General features: G+C 33.4%; 1 protein-coding gene and 1 long non-coding RNA gene across 2 annotated transcripts in view; one reads left to right on the top strand and one right to left on the bottom strand.

The window, feature by feature from the left end:
- Positions 1–16,827, bottom strand: part of LOC145732692 (uncharacterized) — a 231,754-nt gene extending 214,927 nt beyond the window's left edge. The window contains exon 1 of the mRNA XM_081985156.1: positions 16,614–16,827. Coding sequence (XP_081841282.1) covers positions 16,614–16,673 — 60 coding nt within the window. The 5' untranslated portion in view covers positions 16,674–16,827. The remainder of the gene's footprint in view (positions 1–16,613) is intronic.
- An 8,543-nt stretch (positions 16,828–25,370) lies between these two features.
- On the top strand, positions 25,371–26,957 carry LOC145728685 (uncharacterized). The gene is made up of 2 exons (XR_014178140.1): positions 25,371–25,713; positions 25,775–26,957. It is a non-coding gene; the product is annotated as an uncharacterized LOC145728685 (long non-coding RNA).
- Positions 26,958–27,316: the final 359 nt, after the last annotated feature.

The following is a 27,316-nucleotide window of genomic DNA, read 5'->3' as shown; positions in this document are numbered from 1 at the left end:
AAAACGCTAGAAAATTAATGATTTTCCTTTAATTAACAAATTTTCTAATTAATTACCAAATTTTGGAAACGTTGCTAAACTGTCAATTTTATAATATATTACCATTTGTGTAATTTACTGTCAAAGTTTTGCAACGTTGGCAAACTATGTTGCCATCATTTTTTATAATTTGGTACCAACTTTTTGACATATTACCAGACTGACTTATATATTCTAAAACACCTAATACCAAATTTTTGCGATGTTACCAAACTGGTCATTTCCCCTAATTGTCAAATTCATCAGTTTGATAATTCATTACCAAATTTTTACATCGATGTGAAACTGGCATCATTATCAAATTTTTGCATCGTTGCCAAATAGAAATCTTTTTCTGAGGGAGTTCCAAATTGTTATTGCCAAACTGACTTCACATTATATTTGCCATTTTGCCATATTATAATTGTTTCTAATATTACTTGAAAATGATCAATTCTCATTATTAACTGACATTTTTTCTAATATTTGATATATTGCCAAAACTGACAATTTCAATTCAATTTTTACATCGATGTCAGACATTTTTCTTAAATTATTATCTAATATTTCCAACCTCGTTTGCAACGTTGAAAATTGCCAAACTGACCATATTACCTCATTTGTGCAATTTTGCCATATTGATATTTTTTTCTAAAATTACTTGTAATTGATCAAGAATCATTTCTCAGCAAAAACTGACATTGTCTCTAAATTTCGACTGTGTTGCCAAACTAGTCATTTTTCGAATTTGCTACCGAATTTTTGCAATGTTGCCATATTCATCCTTTCCCTAATTTGTTACCTAATTATTACAACGTGGGCAAACTGACACTTTTTTAATTTTCAAATTAACAATCAAATGTTTGTAAAGTGAGTATCAAATTTGTATTGCCAAACTGACCATATTATTATTTCATTTCTGCAATTTTTCCATATTGACATTTTTCCTATTGTAAAGATTAATAATTATTTCTTAGACATTTCTGCAATGCTGCCAAAATAATCATTTCTCATCTCTATGGTGATGCCTTTTTGGCTAAATTAGGTTTTATGATAATACACTATCAAACTCTAAAATATGAGAAATTTATCGTCAAACATCTCGTGTAATATATTATTTTTACTTTCGGAAACCTTTATCCGATAACAAGCATGCTCTATCTAAAAACAATGTTTTTTTCCTTGAAAGGTACACTGACCAAGTGGTACCAAGTACCTTCCACCAAAAAATTCTACCAGGATGTAATAAAAACGAAATATTGAGAAAGGTTCTGTTGTAAATACACGCGCCGCTATAAGATCACAAGAATTTGCCGAATTTTATTGGTCGTTTTTTTAAACGGCGGCATTACAGTGACACAATGCTAAAAAAAGGTAAAAAAAACGAACAACTAAAATTACACTGCAATTTCAACTTGAGTGGGGGGAGGTTTCGAATCGCTCAACAGGAGGGTCGAAACCACCCTAAATGTATAGTTGAAAAGGCAATTTTCCGCTTTTATTAATTTGATTTTAATATGGGGGTAACAGAGGGTTTAACAACTTAATTTATGTGCTTTTAGTAGGGCTTTTATGAAGATATAACCGGTTGTTTTTTGTATAATTTTGGATTAATCAAATTTGTTTAATGAAACACAGTTTATATAAAAAACTCAAAAAGTAGTGTAGTTTTTACACTCTTGCAATGTTTATGACCAAACAGATCATATTCGGTGACTATGCCACAAAATCTATAGACTTTTTCCTAGGCAACCTCGAAGGCAACTTAGTACAGTTATTCTAATTGTTACAGTTTTCAAAATTCCATAAAACCGTTACTAATGTGCAGCTGAGGCATGCGACAGTTGCAAAACCAGTCGCAATACTACAAATAGACCTTTTGTTGGTAAATAAAGGCTAAAGTGAGTAATTCCACTTTGGTCTCTTTCAAACATTAAATCGAATGTCAATGTTTTATTCGCTTCCATAAATCAACCCTTTGTGCACAAATGACTTCTGTTCCACCCCTTTTGCTCCATATTTAGCGAAATTGTCGTAACTCGCAATTTTCTACGCTATGTTATTTGCATTCGGAAGAAAAGATAAGGTCGTAAAACACCCAAAACTGTCAATACAGTCCTTTCTAGTCTGACTGAAATTAGAGCAATTTTTACAACACAGATTTGCGAGAATATTACTGTAAAATGCAACCTTAGAAGGATGTTTTCGTTTCTAGAAAGTCATACTAGAAATTATATTTTCTCAAACGGTTTGTTGGTCGAATATATTGACTATATACGTAGTTCTGATGCCAATAAATTAAAAGTTTCAGGAAATTAAAAAACTGTAAATCTCGTTTAACGATTTCACAAATTCATAAAATCGCTGAAAAAAGATCGTAAAACGTTTTAAGTCTGTTTTTTTCAATGCCCTCGCTACTAGGAAATCACTTTTTTCAACTCGCACGGTCATAAATGGCGACCTCGATAAAAAAAACAAATAAAACTTTATTGGATGTATGGATGGTTATGGGTTTTCAGTGGTCTCATTCTCAAACACGTTCGTAATTTATTTTGAAAATATTCAATAATGGTATAGAGTGTGTGCCAAATTGGTTGTACAAAGTGATTGTTTAAATTTTAGTCAATCTTCTAATTCCAAAAACAGATATCGACTACCAGAAGGCGTTCGATAGAATAAAACACAAAAGATGATGGACGTCTTGATGAATACGGAGATGGATGATCAAAATCATCCGAAACCTTTATCGTAATCAATCAGATATCATTCAAATTAATATGGAAGAGCAAACCAACAGAGTAAAAGGTTCTTCGAAGAGTGAGACAAGGGTGTATCCTGTCTCCACTCATTACATCTCTACTTGGAGGAACTCTTTAAAGAAGCTCTTGAGAATACCGGCGTAGGAATTCTTCTGAATGGAGAACGAATGAACAACACTCGGTACGTAAATCATTACATTTTCACTGACAAAATAAATGACTTGCACTAAATATGGCTTAGAAATTAACACTAATAGAAGAATAGGTAATCAGTAGAGATAATTGTCAATGATAATTGGGACCACTCACAGGAAATCAGGTGTAGAATAGAGAAGAAACCGCCTTCAACCAAAAGGCTAAACTGTTACAGCCTGCCTCTTCCAGTGCTATATTTTCTGGATTCTTTTCTATGGGATGGAATCATGAACATTAACCGAGACAACACAAAAAAACTCGAAGCCTTCGAAGTGTGGCTTTACAGGAGAATGCTGAGAATATGATGGACAGAGTGACCAACAGGTCAGTGATGGAGAGATTGAAGAAGGACTTGGAAGCAATGAACACCATCAAGAGAAGAAAGCTTGAGTACCTCGGAGGAACGAAAGCAAATATCATCTTGTGCGTTCTCCAAAGAAAAGTTTATGGCAGAAGACCACCAGTCAAGTCAATATCCAGGATGATCGCCAATATTTGGAACGAATAGACAGAAAAATTTCAAAAAATCTAATAAGTTTGAAAGCGTCCACTTAGAAACAGTTTACCGAATTACTTTGCCAAAAAAAGTTACAAGCTTGAAGGGGCAACGTCAGGGGAAGATATATGTATAATTTTGCAAGATTAACGCAACCATATGAGTAAAAAGACTTGCTCTCAGTACAAAGAAAGTGTGGTTAGGACTATGTGGAATGTTACTGCAGAACTCATTCAAGAAATTAATGATACAGAGTTTCCTATACAGAGTTGCTCTGCGTCGTAGATATTGCCAAAGTAATATTACAAAAAGGAAATCGATTCTTCAATTTATAAAATTTAAGTTCTGGTTAAAATAATACTAGTTTACGATGAGCTTCAGAAGAAGTTATTCATTCTGACTTCATTCCAATTGGCATTCCCTGGAGGGAAGCAGTCAACTGAATAGAGTATTTGCATGCTGTTTTTAAATTTTCTGAATAGATTTATGCCCGGTTTATACCTCCAATCTCTGTCTGTATTTTTTTGTCTCAATTTTTGATTTGTCACAAAAGTGACAAACCACATCACAGTCACAAAAGGATATACTTAAAATATCAATACCATTGAAGAAGCAGCAAACCGTTTCTCCACATTCATTAATGACTTGTTTCGCAATTTATCGTAAAGTATTATTGTTTTGTACTGACAAAGACCGTCGATTGACAAACCGTTTATTGTACCATTTTGTACTAAGCAGTCTCACCAATCAGAAAACCTTTCAATCAGCTGTTTGAGGTAAATATTTTTCCGATTTTCTTTTACCAATATTTTCCAAACCCATCGTTAATTTTAACAGACATTTTTGCTTCTAAAATATTATTCTTTCATTCTCTTTTGGTTATTAGTTTTCACTGCAAGTCCTCTCCTTTAAAGAAGAAAAACTGACATATGGATTTCTAAGTAACATAATTGAGTATAAGTATATGTCAAGACATGCTAAAATGGAAACTGTTGACAGCAAATGGTTAAGAAACACAGCAAATCTTGGTATGTGTCCAGTAAAGTAGGTAGATATTACAATAGTATTCTGAAAAGTAAAGTTGTAGAATGTAGAATATCGCATATTTCGATCTTATAAAGAAGTTTTGATTTTGTTGCAGATGATTCAAAAAAGACTTCAATTATGACTAGTATAATCAAGTTTTCCTGACGCCAAATTCCGACTGGAAAGCTGGTGATTATGGAAATAACAGGACATGGATATCATCATAATCTGGCCAGTAAGTTAAGAGGTGATGATGAAACACAAGATTCTTACAGCAGAACAAGTAACCAAATTTTTATGTGAAGCTTCAGATGGAGAATATCTACTAGCAAAAGTAATTTTAGTGTTTGGCATCTTCGGTGCATGCCGCAGAGATGATTTAATACGTTTGAGTTTAGATGATGTGGAAGATAATGGGCGTTTCCTTGTCGTGTTCTTACGAGATGGAAAAACTCACAGGTCAAGAAGTTTTACCATTACCAATGAAAATTGCAAATTCGATCCCTGTACAATTTACCGTAAATACGCAGATCTACGCCCTAAACATATGGAGAGTAGAAGATTATTTGTTGCATACCGAAACCAAAGATGTTACGCTCAACATGTTGGGTGCCATACTATCAGTGGTATTCCAAAACTTATTGCAAAATACCTAAAACTAAAAAATCCCGAAGAATATACCGGACATGGGCTAAGGCGCTCTTCGGCAACCATGTTGGTGGAAAACGGCGGTGATTTGCTCACTTTGAAAAGACACGGAGGATGGCTTTCTTCCAATGTAGCAGAAGGATATATAGAAGAGTTCATACAAAGAAAAATTGAAGTATCACGGAAGTTGTTTAGCCCTTGTAACTTGGAAACTACAACATCTGTAACAGTCAATCAAGAGAACCAAAGCACACACAAACACTCCGCTTCAACATCTTTAGCAGAGTCTTTAGTTCAACAAAAAGAAATGCAAAAGGGATTGAGCTTCAACAATAATACGAATTGTACAATAAATATTACTATTAATAATAACGGTTCTGTCCAAAATTAATTTTCTTAGAATTACCTACTTGTATTTTTTTTGTTAATTTGAGTTGTATGTATTTACATTTTTACTGTTTTAAAAATAAAAATAAATATTCCCGATTTTCTTAATAATTTTTTGCGATATTTTTTGTTTATGTTGATTTCAGGTACCTAAGTATAATAAAAAATATCGTGCATTACTCGTCCAGAAATGGATTTTCCGTTCTTGCATGACTTCCCGTGTTCGGCTGCGCCTCACACGAGAATTTGTCACGCGCGCACGGAAAATCCTCATTTCTGTACTGGTAATGAAATATACTATTCCGGTGGAATCATCCGTCAGCCAAAACATGACACAAGAAATATGGAGGTGCTGGATCACTAATTAATTATAATGTTGTTGAAAAATATTTCGAAACTTTGAACGCTTTTGTATATCTCTCATTGTTGAAACATTTAATTCTATACAGTTGAATGAAATTCTCAGTGTTCTTCTGTCCGTCACACGGTTATCCCGATGGTCGGTTTGGTGTGTCTTTAAGTTTCCAGATATTTTGCTTCAGATTCAATCATCAAGTACAATTTCTGTTGCTTTTTCATTATTTTCGGAATTTATGTAAAATCAAATTAAATTAAGATGATGTCACAAATTCTAATAGTTCGACTATCGGACCTTAGAATTTCAATAGTTGATTCAGAAACCGAAGAAACTAAGTGTTTTAACATAATAAAATACTCCGGAAAACCCATTAATCTACCCAATTGCCTCAGAATGTAATAGCAGCGCCCGAAGCCACAAAGCCCGGATTCCGCAGCGTATACCCGGAAATCCGATTAAGCTCCGGCCGGATTTCGGAGGCGGGCGCGCTTTGATCAGACCCGCCGACGCCGCCGCCTCCGATAGCGACAAATGCAAATGGCTGCCGTACTCTAGCTCCCGCCCCCCATATTGCCATCCTATCTATATTATATATCTCCTTTATATTTTGGCAAACATTTATATACCCGGTTCAACCTAAAAGTTACTCAATACTTGTTTGGCAATTGCATTTTTGTATTATCAAGGATTAATTGATTACCCAATATTTATGGCTTGTTTTAGATAACAGAAATTCTGCGATGAAACCGCACAGCATAAAAATATGAAATTTTTCGTTTTTGGTGTGTTATAGTTTTTAAAATTCAGAAGAAAATACGTTATTATGAAATTTTAATAATTTTGAACAGTGCATGTCTCAAGTTAGTAGTTTATACAAAAAGTAGGAATATCATTTTTATACAAAATAATTCGACTATCAAATTATGTACCGTTCTTTGAATTTATTATAAACCACGAGATTTTTTCGTTATTTTGGTCCAAAGTTACTTTGGAATAATACATTTTACACTATGGTTGACTCACCCTCTACAAGTACTCTTCCTCTTCAGGTTTAAAAATACTTTATTCAAACTAAGAAAGTTTCCTTTTAAGTACGTCTTTCCCCAGATCGTAAAAAAGTCATATATCCTTAGAGTTCAATTTGGTTTCAATTATTTTGGTTGCGCCATTGAATTTGTCATAAACATTAAAAGTGATGAAGTCCAATTTAAATATACAATTTAACAAACCAGTTTAGAAATCGTTTAACACATCTTTGAAAAATTGTTACGTTTATAGAGTCAATTATCAGGTTAAAATTAATATTAAAATCTTGCAGTTATTCTTCAGATTGACGTCCAGGTGGCTATATCTGCTACAACTTATGTAAATCAGGAATTAAAAGTAACATTTTGGTTCGAATTTGCATAAAAAAGTCATTATCTTGATGAATTTTGGCATAAGAACTAAGAGCTCGAGCAAGCGAAAATAGACCATAATGCTATACTTTTTTTTTGCAATACGCAAACATAGAAACCATGCATTCTGCCAAAAAGGGTATTAAATATTTTCACACCTCTAGAAGAAGGACATGTTTCATTTCCTTCAGGTCTTAAACATCTTAATCAGATGTCAAAGTGGTTGAAATTTGCTTGAGATAAATAACTGTTCTAATGGGTTTTAACATACGAAGTGAGTAGCAAAAATGGATCAAAATAACGTAAAGAAAGTGGTACTATAAGTAATTTGTAAAAGGTCTGAATATTTCATTCATATTAGCTCTTAAACAAGAAACAAATTAACGTTTCATACAGAAATTAGAGGTGCGCATAACATGTACCACACTTTGCTAACCCTAACTATTATACCGGGTGGCTCATAATCGTAGTTACGAATAAAGTGCAAAAATATTCTGTCACGGAATGTATGATGACGTATGATGCAAATTTTTAGAGAATATTGATTATTTATTTGTTCAATTAATGAGGAGCAATCTAGTTTCTATGACTTGGTACTAGTTAGTTGCCTAACATTGTGTGAAAATTTGGTATTATAGTGAAGTGAGCATGCCCAATCCAACATGTCATAACATTAAAATATTTTTTTCTAATTTTGGCATATAAGGTGACACTTTTCAAAACTGATTAGAGTGACACAACGTTTTACTTTATGTAACTAGTTACATAAAGTATCACTTTATGTAACTAGTTATGAAAAGTTCACTTCATCACTCCCTGTTTTTATGCATTTCCGTAGAAACAAATGGGCGACATCCATCATAACATGTCGTTGTCACTATTTATACAAGGTGTTATGAAAGTGAATATTTGTGTTAAATCACTTTAAAAGATGGTTTTTACCGCTTTTTGGTCAAAATTAGAAAAAATTATGTATGCAACACGTTTCGAAAATGTCTTATTGTGTAACTCATTCAAATTGTAGGACCTCGCTGCGCTCGCCCTACAAACATTCATTCGTTACACAAAATCGATCTTTTCCTAACTGGTTACATAAATAGCTATTGATGTTATGACACCTCTGGTTATACCGGGAGTCGGTATGGTTCTTTTTGTTTCCCGTGGCGGTTACGTCATCAAGTGCTCCGCCATATTGAAATTTACGCACGTCGTTTATTACAAGCTAGGCTATCCATTTTTTTAATCACCTGTTTGGACGTTGCCGTATTGACAAATTCCTCCTTTTTAAACCTCACAATATGTATCTTTCATTAAGCAATTATAAATGAAAATAAGAAAACTATATTGTTTTGAAAAAAAACATTCTAAAAATCTCACATGTTTTGCATGCAATAAATGCTTTTTTTTCGAAATCTGTATAATTTATCGGTCCGTTTATTACTGCAACCAACAATACACCAGGTTCACATCTACTCGTGGAAGATGTGGCAACATAGAGCATAGTCCCAACTGACAGTCGGCTAAACATTTTGAATTTTGAGGTTAGGAATTTTAAACAGTTGAAAAACACCAAAAACTACAAACGGAAGAAATAAAAACTTAATTTAGGGTTGTTTAAGTTTATTAATTAGTGTTCTAATTGTAGAGACCTTCGTAGAATTTAAGATTTTTCTTCACCGAACTGGAAAACTTGCAACATTTGGTGGTAAACATAGGCGGAAAGTTCCAATCAAACTTTGGCTTGGGAACTACAACCACATTCAGTTTAAATTATTGTAAATTTACCCAGCAACATATCAATTTGGTTTTGTTGTCTGATTTATTTAACATGTTTTTTCAATTTCAGTTCAATTTATTGTAAGAGCAGGTAGGTACCTCAGTTAAAGAAATTATCTAAGTTTATGATTGTTTATGAAGAAAACTAGACTTCTTAGATAAAAAAGAAACTTGAGTGTACTTTTTATTTGTATATTTCATAATGTGTAAATAATACAATTAAAATAGTAATTTAACCTACTATCTGATGGAAAAGTATTTAACAGTAATGTTTCTAGCCTTATACCTAGTCAGAGAAGATACGGCAAAATTTATAAGGGCTAATTCTGCAAATTAATGGCATTTGATCAAATTTATGTATTAAAAAAACTTGTATCTTTCTAATATTACCTGAAACTTATTAGAAATTTATTTTTTCAACACTCTGCATATGGATTTTGACAACACCATTATAACCATAGCTTCAAACACCTTTTGTTTAGAGTCTTTTAGAGCAATAATTGATAATAGGACTTTTTAAATTTGGACCCTTTCAAAGCATGATAAGCAAACTCCAGATTAAGCAAATAAAGGTACCTGAAACATAAGCTATTTAGTATTAGCAGCTCATTAATACTAATAGCAGAAACCCTGGAAGAACTGCAAAGGCTGATAGATCTAGTAGTACAGATCAGCGAAGAAAGGGGGCTCACACTTAACACCAAAAAGACTAAATTCATGACAATCACAAAACACCAGCAACAGCGAGAAACATTATGGATCAAAGGGGAGCCAGTGGAGAAAGTCCGCAAATACGAGTACTTGGGCACGATTGTAAATGACAATAATGATTATTCACAGGAAATAAGATCAAGAATCGGAAAGGCTAGATCAGTGTTTAATAAAATGAGGAATGCATTAACCAGAACAGATCTTAGTCTACATCTTAAAATCAGAATGCTTAAATGCTACATATTTCCAGTACTATTATATGGAATGGAAGCCTGGACGCTTAAGAAGTGCGACACTGACCGGCTGGAAGCGTTCGAGATGTGGGCATATCGAAGAATCCTCAGAATAAGCTGGGTGAGCAGAACAACGAACAAGGAGGTGTTGAGAAGAATGGGAAAGGAGAAGGAAATAATCAACACAATCAAAATCAGAAAATTGCAATATCTGGGCCACGTGATGAGAGGGGAGAGGTACACACTGTTGCAAACTATTATACAAGGAAAAATACAGGGTAGAAGAAGTATAGGAAGAAGACGCATCTCCTGGTTGAACAACCTAAGGCAGTGGTACAACAGTAGCTCTGTTGATTTGTTCAGATCCGCAGCTTCAAAGATAAAAATCGCCATGATGATAGCCAACCTTCTTAAAGGAGACGGCACGTAAAGAAGAAGAAGCTCATTAATACCTCTACCAGAGTCTATTTTATAGTATTAGGTAAATCACCTACCTTGTCAGCTTCTGCTAAATACACCTTTACCTTATATCCATGTTTCTTCGAGAACCACTGGCTTGAATAAACTTGATTTTTGTAGTGTTCTTGTAAAAACTCTTCTTGGAAGTAAGTAAATATATGGGCTGTTTCATTGTGACAGTGTTTTCTATTAGAAAAGGCATCCTTTTCTGTTCCACAAACTCTAGTTCCTTCAGAATGTTTCACTGGGCCCCTTGATAGTTGTAAAGTGTATTAAAAAGGTGGCATTTTCAAAACTGACTACCGAAACACACACACATTATCTAGTTTCACACGTAGTATCGCAGTTAAAAACAAGTTAAATCAAAATACTCCTTAAAATATTGTAAAATTTACATTAAAAATAAAAAATGTCCTTTTATTTACTTTTTGTCAACAATGGCGGCCGATTTTCCGAGCCTTGTCGTCCTGATTCATTGCCGACGTGACTAGATGACGTCAAAATTCTATCGCGCTCGGAACGCATGTAATAGACAAGAAAGGCAAATGATGACGTAAGCGCCAGGGGAAAATAAATGGACCATAGTATAGTCATACACCAGTAGGTATAAGTAGGCTTCCTGTATATTACTGTATTTTTGAATACTCTTATCGATTTAAAATATTTTATTTTCAACCAGGTATGTAATAACGTTATTTCTTATGTGTAAACCAGGTGGAAAGATGAAAATTACCTGCTTTTACTTTCCACCCGGGTAAATGTCACTTTCCACCCGGGTGCATGTCTATATGCGTTTTGTCATATCTGGGCTTAATTTTTATAGTTAAGAGACTGTGCCGCCAGCTCTGCAACAGCTCGCAGCTCAGGTGATGATGAGTAACACCTGCGTCTTCAGAAATCTCCATGTTAAAAGCACTTTAAGAAACGTTTCAGCTCCAAATATTAAAGACAGAATACCACAATAATGACGTTGTCAAGATTGTAAACAAATCACCACTCGTTTATTGTGGGTGAAGTCATAACTACTCGTACCTATACTACCTTATTGTTAGAGACTATTAGCAATCAATATTTCAACTGAATGATTTATTAAAAGTTCGATGAGATTTTGATAAATGGTTGAAAATAAAATAGTATACAAACCACGGTAGAAAGTTTAATTTCTGTCTCGAGGTAAAGTTCACCTCGACTTCGTCTCGGCAAACTACCTAATTTCTCGACAGAAATCAAACACTTTCCACCTGAGTATGTAATATACTATTATTTACAACCATATATGTAATGCTGTCATTACTAACGTCATTGAAGGTTAGGAAGTATCATATTGCGCACCTCTACTTCCCGCCCTCACTTCCCGCCCTCACTTCCCGCCCTCATTTCCCGCCCTCTAAAATTGTGATTGTTAATATTTAAAAAAAAAAAAAGATGATTGAATCAAATTTTTTAAATGTCAGATAAAGTCGGATCGATATTCAGTTCGCAAATAATAAATTGAGAAAAATGTCCTGGATTACAACTCGAATTGTATGCATTCTAACGGTTATAATGCCTATAATACATTACAATACTAAAATTAACATGATCTAAACTAAAACAAACTACTTATTGAAATTAATGGTTACATTTGAATTATTATAAGTGTTTATAGAAATATTTAGGCCAGTACCAGCACTGGCGTCTCCAACAGTTGTCTCTTTGGTCGACAAATTAATTTGCTGCTGAATGACTGAGGTTTGTGAACTACTTGCAACAGCTTCAGAAGACATGGCACGTTGGGACAGCATAACAGAAAAGCAGAAGAAAAGCATATAGAAAAATGACTGCTTGGTAGTTTTTTGTTAAATGTAATATTCTAGATATGTTCAGAATGAAACAATGATTTGTAAATTTTGATAGAAATATGATGGTTGTAAATAAAATAGTATACAAACCTCGGTAGGAAGTTTCATTCCTGTCTCGAGATCCTAGCTATCTAACTAATCTCTCGACAGTAATGAAACTCTTCCCACCCCGGTGTGTAATATACTATTTCTTGCAATTTTTCAAACGTCAATATTTCGAAACCTGTTGCATATAGATATAGTTGAATGAAAAGAAGAACACAAAGCCTTATCCACAACAAGTTTATTAAACCTGGAAGAGAAACGCTCAACATGTTTCGAGCATACAAATGCCCATCATCAGGAGCTTATAAGAGCGAAATTGCGCTGGCTTGTCTTTATAAACAGGGGAACCCATGTTAGATGCTAATTAAATTGATGAAACATTACTTAATATCTAATGAGAGCCATGAAGTCTTATTTTGGGAAAAAGTTTGCTAGTTTCTATTTCAAACATTTGTAACATTTCTAGTTTAAGAAATAATGAGAGGGTATTGCTTCCAAGGCTCACCCTGTATATGTATATATAATGTCCCATATGTAAGTAACCTTATAACTTCTAAAAATCAAAGATGTTCTTAACTATCTTGCATCACCAAAAACTTTGGAATTTACCCAAGTAAAGAATAGCCAAAAGAAATGGTCCCTAGCAGTACTAATCGCACTACGTGCAGGAAGGATATTGATTGATAGTAACTCTGATAATAGCACTTCGTTCCAAAAAGTATCACTTTCCATATTTTTTAGAAAAAAAAAGCTGTGATCTCCATGTGTACTGAATAACATAAAACAAAAACGTCACGAATGATGGGAACATCCTTGCAAAGTGTCATCTAGCGCCACTGTGCCCTTTCAATCTCATTCATTTTTTTCATGTCACTACTGACCTTACAGTCAATTATACCAGCTTTCACCGTATGACCTTTTGTCGGAATCACCGAATTTTAGCTTTGATCAGCAATCGGCTCATAAATATATTCGTCAACTACAAAGTAAACGTGCTAACTGAATGTCAATTCTGAAGGTTTGGTAGGACTCCCGTAGGGCAAGGCCCGACCACCCAAGCTAGAAAGTTTTTTCCTTGTCGAAAACACTTTTGAATAACTTCCAGTTTGATGGTAAATTGCACATGCTGAATTTGGGTATTAATATGTTTTCTTCCATAGAATAAGTATTAAACAGACGTTTGTTGAGTTTTTTGCATTTTTTCCTGTATTATTTAAAAAGCAAAAAAACAGTTAGGAAACACATAATATAAAAACTGACGCCTTTTTAACCGTTTTATCATTTAATACTCAGAAATATACAGGGTGAAGAAAGAATTTAAGATAAAAAGATGATTTTTTATATAAGATAAAATTGAGGTTGTTTCAATGTTTACTCTGTCATTCTGACCACATTTGTATTATCATTATCTTTTGCCAAAAAACTAATAAATTTCCACACAACCCGGGACTGCAACTCTGGATCAAAAAGGGCCACCATTAGTCCTGTGAATGTTTTGTAATTAATTGTAATTAAGTACATAATGTTAATTATTAAAAATAATAAATTTATTTAAGGAATAATATATCCTGAAACATTTGGTACAAAATTTAATAGATATTTGTTTTTTTATACTTTACATACTTTAAATTCATACGAGTCACATTAGTCACATAGAGTAACTTATACTCCGACTGACATATAATATTCAGTTTCTGCATGTATTTTTCCAAGAAAACATTATGTAAGTTTAACAAAACCTCCCCAATTTTGCTTTGCATTTAGGTTAAATGACAAACAACCTGTCAAACATTGACACTGACAATGTCTTGTCAATCATTGTAAATCAATATTTTTGATTGTTATATAATACCTTACAAAAACTAACTTAAAAATTAAATATTTTTTCAATATTTTTATTGTTTTTTTTACTTCTTTGTGATGGGTTTACTTTTAGAAAAATAAAGTGATGAGTAGGTACCTTGAAGTGTGCCTGGCAGGTACTCACCAACTGGCTTATTTTAAATGGAACATCCTGTATATTATTACATTTTTGAATAGATACTCCTGACAATTGTGAGTATGCTTCATGTATTATAATTTATAATTATATTCAATGGTTTTTCTTCTTAAAAGGTTCAAATAGCATGCTTGCAGTTAAGTAAATGTTTTCAATATAAAAATAGCATTGTGACGATTAAAAAGAAACCTAAAAAAATCACGTAATTGTTTTTTTAATCAACAAAAAAAGTTACAAATATCACGTGACTATTGTCAAGTGTCGATTGGAATCTTAAAAGTCACTTGTCTCTTTTTACGGTTAAAATAGAATCCTTGCAGTCACCTGACCATATTTAAGGTAAAAATGTTGTTCTAAAGTCACGTGACTGTTTTCGTGAATATTTAAATGTCAAAATAGGGTTATGCTACCATTATTACGATTAAAAGAGATTCTACAAAAGGTCATTGTTTTCAATTAACATATTCAATTAAAAAAATCACGTGACTATTTTCAAGCGTCGAATAAAATCTTGAACACTACGTGATTTTTCTTAAGATTAAAATAGCAGTCTTGCAGCCACATGATCATATTTAAAGTCAAAATATTGCTCTGAAGATCACGTGATCATTTTTACAACTAAAAGAAATTTCTGTAAGTCACGTGGCTCTTTGCATGTCAAAATAACATCGTTAAGACCATAATATCATTTTAAGGATTTAAAGGAGGCCTAAAAATGGTTAAGTAATTGTTTTCAATTACCTAATTCAGCTACGAACTTTACGTGACTATTTTTGAAGTAGTAATTAAAATACGAGTTTATGAAATTCCTTTTTATCTTTGCAGGGTATTTTGGGGTATTCTAAGATATCTGTCTTTAAACTCGAGGACCCTGTGCTAACTTGGAGACCAACCAAAACCGTCAAGATTCTCGGTAATTTTTTGTGTACAGTAAATATTTTGCACAAAATGCTCTTAGTTCATAAAATTTTGAAAAACTGGAAAAAGTACGAACATTCTGACATTTTTTGTCTCAACAAAATTTGATTGAATTCGAAATTGTTTTCAGCAACTCACATTATTTTTTTTATGTTGGCCGGACTATTAATAAGTAAATGGCTTGTTTTATAGCACAAACAAAAAGACGATAAATTGAAATTAATTATTGTAACAGACAAGTTGGTAATGATCGACAGGCATGGTCATCATTTCGAATCCCCAGAAGTCGAAAAGTCACATGCCCATACGAGGGCAACAATGACTCTCGAAGTATTAAGCAATTTGCACAATAAGTGAGAGACAATCTGGTCGTAAAAACGTAACTAAACCGTGCTAAATAACACGTTTTGTCAGCGCATAACAAACACAATCGCCCCTTTATTGACACAATTAAGACCCCAGAAAGTGACCTTTGGTTTATTGGTCCGATCCTGCGCCCCCGTCGTTTTGGCGTCTCGAGCGATTAATGAATTTAATTAAGTTCGCAAATATTTGCTCCGGATAACTTTCCGAACGGGGCTGAACTTCTATTTCAGCACCGAGATGGAAGTATAAAACTTCCAAATGGGTTTTCTAACTTAGTTTCGGCGCTTCAAAGACAACGGAGAACGATATCCACGCCCAGCGTATAAAATCGCAGTCTATATGCAAATAGCAATTTTAAATAAAATTTTGGGATCCCGGAGATAAGCGATTTTGTTCAGCCAATCACAGCGGGATAGGTGTGTAGCAAGCTATAGTAATAAAACAACATTTAGGTTATCTTATCGATGGATCTTAGTTGAAAAATCTTAACGACCATATGGGTATTAAAAGTGATTTTGTTTGAGCTTTTGTTAACATCTAGTACAATCAGTCTTACTAAATTATCACACTCTTACTTCTCTCAAACAAATTACCTTTTTTGATTTGTGATTAAGGGTCATATGAACAAAACGTAGTAATTATTTTCAACCATGTATATGTAATACCGTTTTTTAATGTTTAATTTTTAATAAAGTTTTTTCCATCCGAGTGGAAAGTGGTCACTTTTGGTCTTTATGAGTACTCTTAAAATGTAGACTGACTGTCCCTGTATACTTGCCAACCTTTCACCCGCATGGCATGAGTTGTTATTTACGATAACAATACGCGTTACATCAATTTTAATAACAAACTTTTATTTTTTAATAACAATTAGTTTAAAAGTTAGAAGGAAGCAGTTTAAAAGTTAGAAGGAAGCATTTTAGTAGCCATTACATATAAGTTAGGAATGCAAAAACATACCATATCCACTACCTTGGTGACCACCATATTCGCCACCTTGTCCACCACCTTGGCCACCTCCAAATCCACCACTATGACCATCTTGGCCACCCCCAAATCTACCTCTTTGGCCTCCTTCAGAACCCTTACCTAGTCCCTGCAAGTCATTACTTCCTCCATGACCACCTCCTTGTCCTTGTCCACCACCAAATCCACTTCCTTGGCCACCTCCAATTCTATAATATCTAAATCTAAATATTCCAGCCCTTTTGGAGTACTATAAACAAAAACACAAAGTGGATCTCCACAAAATCTATAGAGAAAATAGCTCACAATATTCTCAAAACTTCAAACAACGTTTTAAGAAAACTGTGTTGAGCCACTTAGTACTTGCCTACAGAAACATTATACTCCGGAAATGAAGAACACCATTAAGCAGCTCCATGGTTGCCAAGAGAGTTACAAGCAAATTCTGCAGCACATAAAGCAAGTTCACGATCTATTTGGATCTACTTCTTCTCCTCTCTTCACTTTATTTTTTATTACACAAACCGCAGCAGTAACAAGAAGTAAAAATTCGTCATCAAGCCGTTTTTGAGATATTCCATCATATTCCATTCCTTAACCATTATTTACAAGAAACAAATTCAACGATTTTGTTTTCGTTTTGCTTCAAAGGATTTGGTTTTGCTTTTACTCTGTTCGTCTAGCAAAGGATCATGAGACCCAATATTGATATGTATCTAAAAATCAATCAGAGAAATCTCTCAATAATGATATTACATGAAGCTTTAACTGTTGTAATCTAAACATTTTTAACGTGACTATATCTTTGAAAGTGTTATTTTTAACGACGCGACGTTTCGTCTACATTTTGAAGTACTAAAAATCTAGGCAGCAAAATTTTTGGTCATTTTTTAACGCCCTCAATTTCCAAATGGCGGATTTTACTGAACAAAAAATTGTTTTAAAAGCCATTTCTGATTTATAAATTGGCTTTCAGAAAGCAATACGTATAGAGATGCCCAACATCATTTTATTTGAACACAGAAAAAGTTAACTAAAAATGCTCCTTATAGTGCACAAGACCTTACAATATTTTTGCTATACTTTCTCATCATAAATTTAGAGAGTTACTTAAATGGTATCAAAATGTTTCAGAATGTTGCAGAGCTGCAATTATTAGCAGAAATTTTTCCTGTCGATATTTTTATTGAGAGAATTTTTTTTCGAAGTTCTTTTATACCGAATTTACATCCCTCATCCATTGAAACTACAATGCAATTTTTGCATCCTTCTGCTGACCATATTAATATAGCTACTGTATAACAAATTTGCGGCATACCTAATGAAATCTGACAATTTTTATTCGGGATATAGTCCACAAAATACGTTTCGTGCATGCAAAATTTTAGAAAATCTTGAATTCAGACTTGTGTGTGCCGTAAAGAAACAGCATTCATGCATTTTATGGTATTTCCCTAAAAAAATATTTCTCAAATACATAACGAAAATCATGCATAAAGGTTGTTGCCCAAATTTTTGTTTGCCCAAACCTTCATGAATGATTTTCGGCAATTTTACATGCACTTAACATATTGATCCACTAATCCACTAAACTGCCTAACTTTGCAATTTAATAACGAAAATCAGCTACGTTGCTTATTGGTGATTTTACCAACCGGTCTCTGTTTACTCTTTTGAAGTTTTGACGTTACGTATTTCCTGTTAAGATTTAGTCACTCGACAATTCAACATAAAAAAGTCACAGAAGGTAATCCAGAATTCCCTACTTCTGTGACCTTTGACACGTTTGTTTTAACTTATTTGATTCCATCATAAGGATTGATGTAATGTTTTTCTGGTAATTGATGAAAATGATCGACATTGAAAGCATTTTCCTACTACACGTAACATGATATAAGAGAAGCGATTTATCCAAAATTATAGTTCGTAATTTCTTTTATAGGCAAAATATTGAAAAACACAACAGAGAACACAAATTTGAACACAAACAAAGAACACAAATTTATTCAATCTCAATCTCCATCTTGGTTTTTATAAGAAAGTTCTCTTTTCTTGCTTTTAAATTCCGAGTATATCCGGCACTCCGTACTATCTGAAAAAAAACAAATTTTGGAAATTAGTTTTAGTTTTTTTGGAAGTTTATTTGACTAAAAAAAGTTTTGTTGGAAAAAAGTCGGATCTCAAATATGCCACGTTGTAGAGGAAGAAAAGTGGAAATAAAAAAGTGTCATTTTAATTTTAGTTATCTCATTAAATAAATTCGTAAAAAAGAAAGTTCAATTTCAAAAAATTCGTTTTTTTTTTTCGGATATCTCCGAATGTGGTACGAATTTCTCAAATTTGATGACGGCATGTTATTAAACCCCAAGTTGCACAAATTTGCCATAATTAAATTCTGCATTTCTTATTGTTTTCGAGATTTCTATATTACACTAATTTGTGTAACGATTTCTTCAACACCATTTACTTTCATTCATCATTAGTTGGAATATACCAGTGATTTATGTCAATTTAAGTAGTTTTGAAACTTTGAAACTATCGCCGCTATTCCGCATTTAACTATTGTAAACCTTGAAGCAGCAAAATTTGTTCTTCTCCAATTTGTTAACGAAACAAATAAAACCAAACGTCTTCAATTCAGTTGGCAGTTTTATTTTAATGAAGCGACACCAGTCAAGAGAAATATTAAGAATAGCAAGTTTTTATTAGAAGTTCACATACTAAGAGTTAATGCGACCAGCAAAACAAAAAAACACATACAAACTACAGAACAAATTGCACTTAGACTAGTAACCAAGATTAGACATCCTCAAAACCCGCTACATAACCCAACCAACGAATTACTCTACGAACGGACACAAATGACAAAAATAACAGAACGATTAACGAAACTAGAGGCAAAATGGAAAGGCAACCCCCACAACTGGACAATTATAAACCCCATCTCCCTCACAAGACCAAATAGACAATCTCGCTACGCCTTTCCTCAATATACTCTGTTGGAACATTTTACCTAAAAAAACGAACTATTAATTTTAACCTTTTCTTTGTAAAACATTATTATTTTTTTTTTTTTTTTAACAAATATTTAGTACATAAGTTTTGTTTCTGTAACATTGGCAGAAAGACCGGTAGGTCGATAGCCTTTTTCCTCGGAAATAAAGATGGTTTATATATATATATATATATATATTAAAAGTTGCGATTCTTGACTTAACTGTAGACTTTACACGAACTAAGTTCCCCTACAGCTACGCTGTATATGAACTTTTCGACTTTTGACCCTTGATTTTTTATTAAGAAATACTCTGTATAACCATATAGAAATAGCACATATTAGAATAGTTTTTTAGTGATTTTTGTATAACATAAAATTTGTAGAATTCTACTAGTCACAGTTGACACAATTCATAGTCGTTTATCCAGTTTTTTTAGCTGAAAATCTATTATATTGCAAAAAATTAACGTAAACTAACGTCATGAACATCAAATGCAAACACTGTATTACCTGCTTAATTCTACGAGCATATTCAGCAGATAATCTTAACATAACAACAATACAACAGAAAGACATTAAACAAATATTATAAAATCTAACCTTTCTTCAAAGGTCTGAGTTTAAAGACCATATCATATATCTACTTAAAAACACTTCATAGAACCCGTTTGTCACTAAAAGAAAATTACGACTTCTTATTTGATATTATTCGGCTTAATGTTATACCCTCTGAAGTGGCTTTCATTATCATTTAAGTGGCTTTAAAAGCTTTCTCACGTGTGCTTGTTGTTTTTTTTCTTAAGAAGCCTAAATATTTGTGTTGTGCATATTAGAAGGAATTTATACCATTTCTGTCAACCGATAGTCAAGGACATTTTTGATGTGCATGTGTGTGAAGGAGCGAACATCCTTATGTTGTTACCAAAGTGTTAACTTCTGGCAAAGTTCAGGTACTTAAAATTCCAATTTTTATGATAAAAAGCAGAGACGTTCAGTCTGATCTGGGAGGGTGATTTTTAAGGGCAGATGGTGGTTTTTTTTGCTACAAAAATGTGTGTACAAGGTGGTCAGCAATAGTTTGTTAGTTTTCCTTGATTTTAGTAAATATAACGTCAGCGGAGTTCCCATAACTCTGTTTTGAGAAATAGTGCCGTACCACAATTTCCTTGGAAATACGTGGTTTTAGTGTCACTGGTAAATACTGAAATTTTAAGTAAGGAATACTCTCTCCTACCACCTTCAAGTCTTGTGGGTGGTACATGCAACGCTACAAAACACCATTTTAATACAATTTTTGTGGGTAATACCATTAGAGTTTTAAAATTACCGATAATTTTTAAGATACCATGTTTTCCATAATTTCAACAGTCCTTTGTAAGGGAAACATGCTAGAATGAAAAATTATCGGTTCGACTTTGTCATAGCAAGATTTTTCCGCTCGTGACTGTAAAATTGTTCTTACCACATTAGTAATGAAAATATCTATAAAATGGCCCACAACAATGTCTAAGTCTTTTAGTGTAAATCAAAATTAACGGAGATTAGCAATAATCTTTGTGAACTTACGTGTGTGTAACTTTTGGAATACCTAGAACAGGTGAGTGCTTGAAAAGGTGACACGAAAGGTCGCACCACAGTTAATTGGGTATTTCTGTTAACCTCCTCATCCCACGATTACTTAAGCCGTTTTTCAAAAGTAAACCGATATTAGCAATAGTTGTGTATAAATAATTTTTGGTTAAACTAATTTAAAAGTTAAACGGTGTGAAACTGGAACTATACCTGCAAACCATCGACATGTTACTTAACAGCTTCGAACAGGTGCTTCCCTGTCCGACAAAGACCTTTAGGTCAGTATGAATAATTCAAAAAAAGCAAGGTGCTGGGCTGCCCACAATTTCGCCAGAGGTGAAACGCCGTTTTCTAATATATCAGCCGCATTCCCACTAATTTATTAAACCACAACTACTGCCAAAAGATACAGGGCGACTGAATCCATCGAGGTGTAAAGAAACTTAACTTAGTTTGATACGGATCATCAAAAATCTTTTGATAATTAATATCATACTTAAGTAAATTTGTTTTACAGAATAGTGTACGAAATTGCAAAACCTTTGACTTGACGATTAAGTGTTTCAGTCAAATAAGTAAGGTAATATTGATACCTCTATGGTGGTGTTCTTAAGGAAAGGTTCAGATGGAACCGACATTTGACATCCACCTGCGCACCCTGAGGAGGTCGTGCGTTAATTTTACGGGTTTTAATTGCCGATGTTGTTTAAAGAAAGCCAGAAATGAGTCGTCAAGGTTGGTCAGATGGGCAGTAGATAGAAAAAAATCGTGTCTAACGGCAAAATTTGGAAATTGAAGCGATTAGACGGACCTAGTTTCAGATTGATGCTATCTTTGAATGATGGGGCAGTTGTGTGTTATTATCTACTGGGCCGGCCAATGTTTGCTTAAGACCTGCTATTAAATGGAATTGGTTTGAAAAAATACAGTGAAGTACAAAATTTATTTGAAATATATTACAAAATGTGTAACAAATTAGGTTCTGCAATATGAATGAGTTACATTACTCACGCGGGTTTAGTGAACTGGCGGGCACCATCGATATTATATCAAAAAATCAAAGTAAATAGAGTGACGTAACACTGTAATAGAAACATAAATGTTTTGAATGTAACGTTAACTTAAAACATTTACCTATCTTTATTTCAAAATTAAGTTAGAAATGTCAGAATGTTACTGTTTGTTTACACAGTTTCGCACTAGTAGTCCAGGTAACAAATGCTCAAAAAATGTATTGAGGGAAATACTTGGAACACTATTTTTGACTTCGTAACTTTGTTTGGACTAGTTAGCAGGTGAACGTATCGTAGCCCTTAAGCCGGAAAGGTGGGGAGGTTTTGAAAGTCTAATTTTTCGGTATGTTGTTTATATCTCGGATTAATACTATTAAATTTGCTACAAATTTATCTCAGTCAAATTTTTCGATAAGTTACGTCTGCAATTTTGAAAAAAAAAGTTTTACCTACAACCTCAGTGTAAATAGCTAATTACGCATAGTTTTCCGTTACGTAATGACTCTCTTTACGCACAGTTGTAAAAAATCGCACAGCTGTAAAAAAAGCGCACAGTTTTAAGATCGGCCACAAACTAACTGCTCTAATGCTGGGAAAAATTGATTTTGTTTCTTGCATTTCTTGCTTTATCAGAGTATATTAGATGGAGAACATCAAGTAATGCATGGTTCATACAGTTTTAAGTAACTACCACTTTGTCTAGAATATTATCTGCAATAGCAAACAAATCAAGTAATATTACTGAAAGTACTAATAACTGTAATGTCACCATAAATAATTATTTTAAGAACAACACTAATAATTAGATAAGTAACATGACATGTGAATTTTTTATTACGTTAGTATTTTTGCTTTAGTAGCATAATACCTATGATTAGAACAAATATGATGTTAATACGTTGAAAATATACTTTTTTTATGAAAAATTACTCTGAATTATATGAATTGCGAAAACAGGACTTTCCATTTGGTCGTAGGTAAAGTATAGTACATCACACGTGCTCTAAGGCATTTTACGCAGTGATGGAATTACACTTATTCCATATCGTGCGTAAAATGCTTCTTACAGCACTAGTTATGTAATATACTATTATTTTCAACCAGGTATGTAATAACGCTATTTCTTATGTATAAACCAGGTGGAAAGATGAAAATGACGTGCTTTTACTTTCCACCCGGGTGGAAAGTACTCACTTTGAGTAACCACCTGAGTATGTAATATACTATTACATGGTTGCTCTTTTTGACCGGATAACGTCGCGTCAGTTTTCAGTGTTTTGCTTATATTTCGGAAACTATGCGTCCTAAACTAAATTCTTTTGAAAAACGAGGAAAATCAGATAAACAATGAGACGCCATTTCAGACAGTATTTTCGAAATTTGAGGATTACGGCACTGAAATTTTCTGTGTAACCAGTAAATTGACCTGAAAATCCACAGACGTATTGTATTTTTTTTTATAAACAAACCTTAGCCTAGAAGCTTAACCTTAAACCAAACCTAGCAAAAAACGTCAATAGGGTACTTGCAATGAAAACTGGATTCAAAAACAGTATGTCCGACGACATGAAAGAGGACTATTTTATAAGCAACATACCAAAATTGTTGTGCACACACAAAAAAAATGTGCTTTCTGATTGGTGTGGCGTCGGAGGTTCCCAGACTGTATTAGTAGTACAAAATGGTACCATTCTATCCATGGGTTTTTCGTAGTACAATAAACAATTTTTCTGACAGAAAACTCATCGACTTTGATTCTTAGATTTACTTATATTATTTGGATAATATATGGTTTTGAAAATTGAGGCCGTACAGATGAGACCACAAGAACAAAACAACACAAGCTTCCAAAAAAAGATGGCTAATCAGCTGATATTTCAAAAAGAAAAAAAAACAGACTAAACAATGTGCTAAGATTTGTAGTAATGTACAATTTTGTGTACAACTATGCTCAGGTTTATGAAGTTTCAGTGACAACGTTGCACAATACTGTTCTAGTGTTCTATGACGTCATTAAACAGTAAACGTAAACAATAAATCTTTGACAGACAATCTGAAAGTGAAAACAGCTGATTTTCGAACAAAAATATTTGAAAATAGTCAAAATAAGTTTATTAAGACAATAAAAAAGATACATGCAAGTACCACATTTTGAAAAGCTGTTTCTTGCCACGGAACAAGTGAATATTAATATTAAAATATTTATACAGTGCGTTTTTTTTAACGCGCAACATAGGATTTTACGTGTTAAATTTTTAAGCCCATGTTAGACCATGTTGTTTTGGAACTACAAGTGTAAAACTTGACGGGTGTGTGTTTAGTACCCTGAAGCTTAAGTAAGTTTAGCAATTCGGTCTAAAAACTGTTTACAAACTAACGAAAAATCATCTTTTTTTGAAAAGATTTTATCTTTCCGTGCTCCCTGTATGCATGGTAGGTGCTTGTTGTTTTTGATACTGGCAGGGCAGGTAGCAGGTAGAGTGACATATTTATTTATAACGTCAAAAGGGCATTTTATGATCGTTTGGTATACTGTTTGGTTTCAAACGGAGGTCACTTTGAACAATTTATTTTAAAAAATACTTCTTCTGTACTTAATTCTTGATATAAAGTTAATAATCGCATTTTGACCACCCTGTTTTACTTTATACACCAAATTTTACCTGCTACCTGCCCTGCCAGTATCAAAAACAACAAGCACCTACCATGCATACAGGGAGCACGGAAAGATAAAATCTTTTCAAAAAAAGATGATTTTTCGTTAGTTTGTAAACAGTTTTTAGACCGAATTGCTAAACTTACTTAAGCTTCAGGGTACTAAACACACACCCGTCAAGTTTTACACTTGTAGTTCCAAAACAACATGGTCTAACATGGGCTTAAAAATTTAACACGTAAAATCCTATGTTGCGCGTTAAAAAAAACGCACTGTATAATAATTTTTGACAAACGCGCCATGCGTACCAGAAAAGTGGAAGTTAAGTTGGTATGAGATTTTTTGTAGCAATTATGCTAAATAAAGATTTTAGTATTATTATTAACAAACATTTGTGTAAAAGACATTTTCGTTACTTTAAAACTATGTAAAACTGAGGCGTATACTTTAGATAGTTTTAAACCTTAAAATACAAAATGTACGATACAGCGTGTTCTAAAGTCGATACGTATATCAGATAATATACGAAGATATAAAAAAATAGTAGTTTTCCTATTCAGTGTGCAAAGTTATGTTTTCCCACACGCGAAAGCAGTTAGACGAACGACGCGAAGCGGAGTTCGGATAAGCTTCAAGTGCGGGAAAACTACTTTGCACACGTGTTAGGAACAATATTTTTTCTACGAATGAAATATCTATACATTTTGTTTTTAATTTTTATTGATATTAAAAACAACAACTTATAACTATTTATTGTTATTAACAACATTAATGTTAAATGTACAGTTGGTCGCGTTTTTTAAATTGATCGCAGATTGAGCAACTGAAGGTAAAATACTGGTACTTGGAACTGCTTCACTTTCTTTAGGATTGAAGGTCAGAATTTTGTTACTTAATCCTTTTTTATAACTTGTGGATTCATCAATGTATTCTTCAGCTACCGTAGTCGATTTCCAACCCCCCAAGCGTTTTATGTCAGTGATTCCTTCTCCAGAATCGGCCAGGAACGTTGCCGATAATCGACGATAACTGTGCCCTGTGTAGAGTTCTGGATTTGGCAACTTTAAAAAAATAGCTATTTCAGAAGGCATTTTTCCAAAACTGTTTACTCCAACACTTTGCGAAAAACATTTACCCTTTCTGTAAACTTGGAAAAAACGATTGTTTGACTTTTTTGGACGTAGGCCGGTGTATCTTCTGTACAGTTGCAGGTAGGTTCCGTTATGAACTTCTTCTGATATTATAAAGTTTCTTGCTGTATGATTTTTGGAATCCCTAATTTTAACAATTATGAGGTTTCCTTTGTCTTCAATATCTGTAGTGGTTAAATTGGCTAGCTCTTCCCTTCGACATGCACCAGCAAGTCCGAATATAGTGACAACTTTAATTAACAGGTAAATTTCATCTGGTGCGGAGTTCATAAAACTGAATATTTCTTCTTTTGTAAAAATTTTCGCCTTTTTAGGTTTAAAACCAACATTCTGCTTTTTCAGAAATGCAGTGAGCTTATAAAATTCACCGATATCGATGTCTCTTTTTATTTTTATTACATTTTTGGGCATTGAATACTTTGACCAAATTGTGTTAGGTTTGAATTCTTTGCTTAAAGTAACAAAATACGCTAAAAGTACTTCTTCCTTTAAGGTTTTTATCCCCTTTTGTTCGCACCATTGGGTAAACAACTCGTACTGTTTCTCGTATTTTTCTCGCGATTTGAGAGGCAGCAATTGCAAACTAGCCATGTTGGCGGCTTTTAGAACATCTTCCGGAAGTTTATCTTCAGTGATATCCATTATTAAAATAGTTTTTTTAACTTAAATAAGTAAGAATAAACACTGTTGTAGACTTTAAATTGCATATAAATGCGTTGTTTGACAATGAGCTTTGGTTTCTAAGGAAACAAGCCTCATTTTCAAAGACAGAGACAAGGTGGTTTATTTACCTAAACTGTACGGAAGAATAATGTGAAAAAAGTCGTGTTTTTTATATGAAACCCCTGAATATTATTACATTTTTGAATTCTACGCAAAATTCTAAGCAGATTTTATGTTTAATAGTCTATATAAAACCACTGTTGCAAGGTATAATCAGCATTTTAAAAAGTGTGCGGGAAAAAATTTTTCCCGCATAGTGTGCGGAAAAGTGCCACTTTGCACACACTTTTACGTATGCAAAGTAGCTTATTTGCAAACATTCGTAGAAAAAATATTTTTTAAGTGATGAATGTTTTTTATAATTTTGACGTAAAAAATGAGAGTAGTCATTATCAATTAATACACTTTCAACCCAAACATTTTTCATCAAGTTGACTGTTTCAACAGATTGATCGTTCAGAACAATTCAAAGTAACGAAAGGTCGTAGTTTAGCCTTTTATTTAATGATAGATTGCACAGAGCAAAGTCCTGCTGGAAGCTCTTCCAGAAGTACATTTGTAGACGGATCTTGTCCTGCTGGAAGAAGCTACCTCCGCAAATGATG

This window comes from Ips typographus, linkage group LG1 (assembly GCF_016097725.1).
Source record: "Ips typographus isolate SLU linkage group LG1, UJ_Ityp_2.0, whole genome shotgun sequence".
Taxonomy (NCBI): domain Eukaryota; kingdom Metazoa; phylum Arthropoda; class Insecta; order Coleoptera; family Curculionidae; genus Ips; species Ips typographus.
Note: the sequence above shows the minus strand (reverse complement) of the source record. Positions and strands in the feature narration are given on the sequence as shown.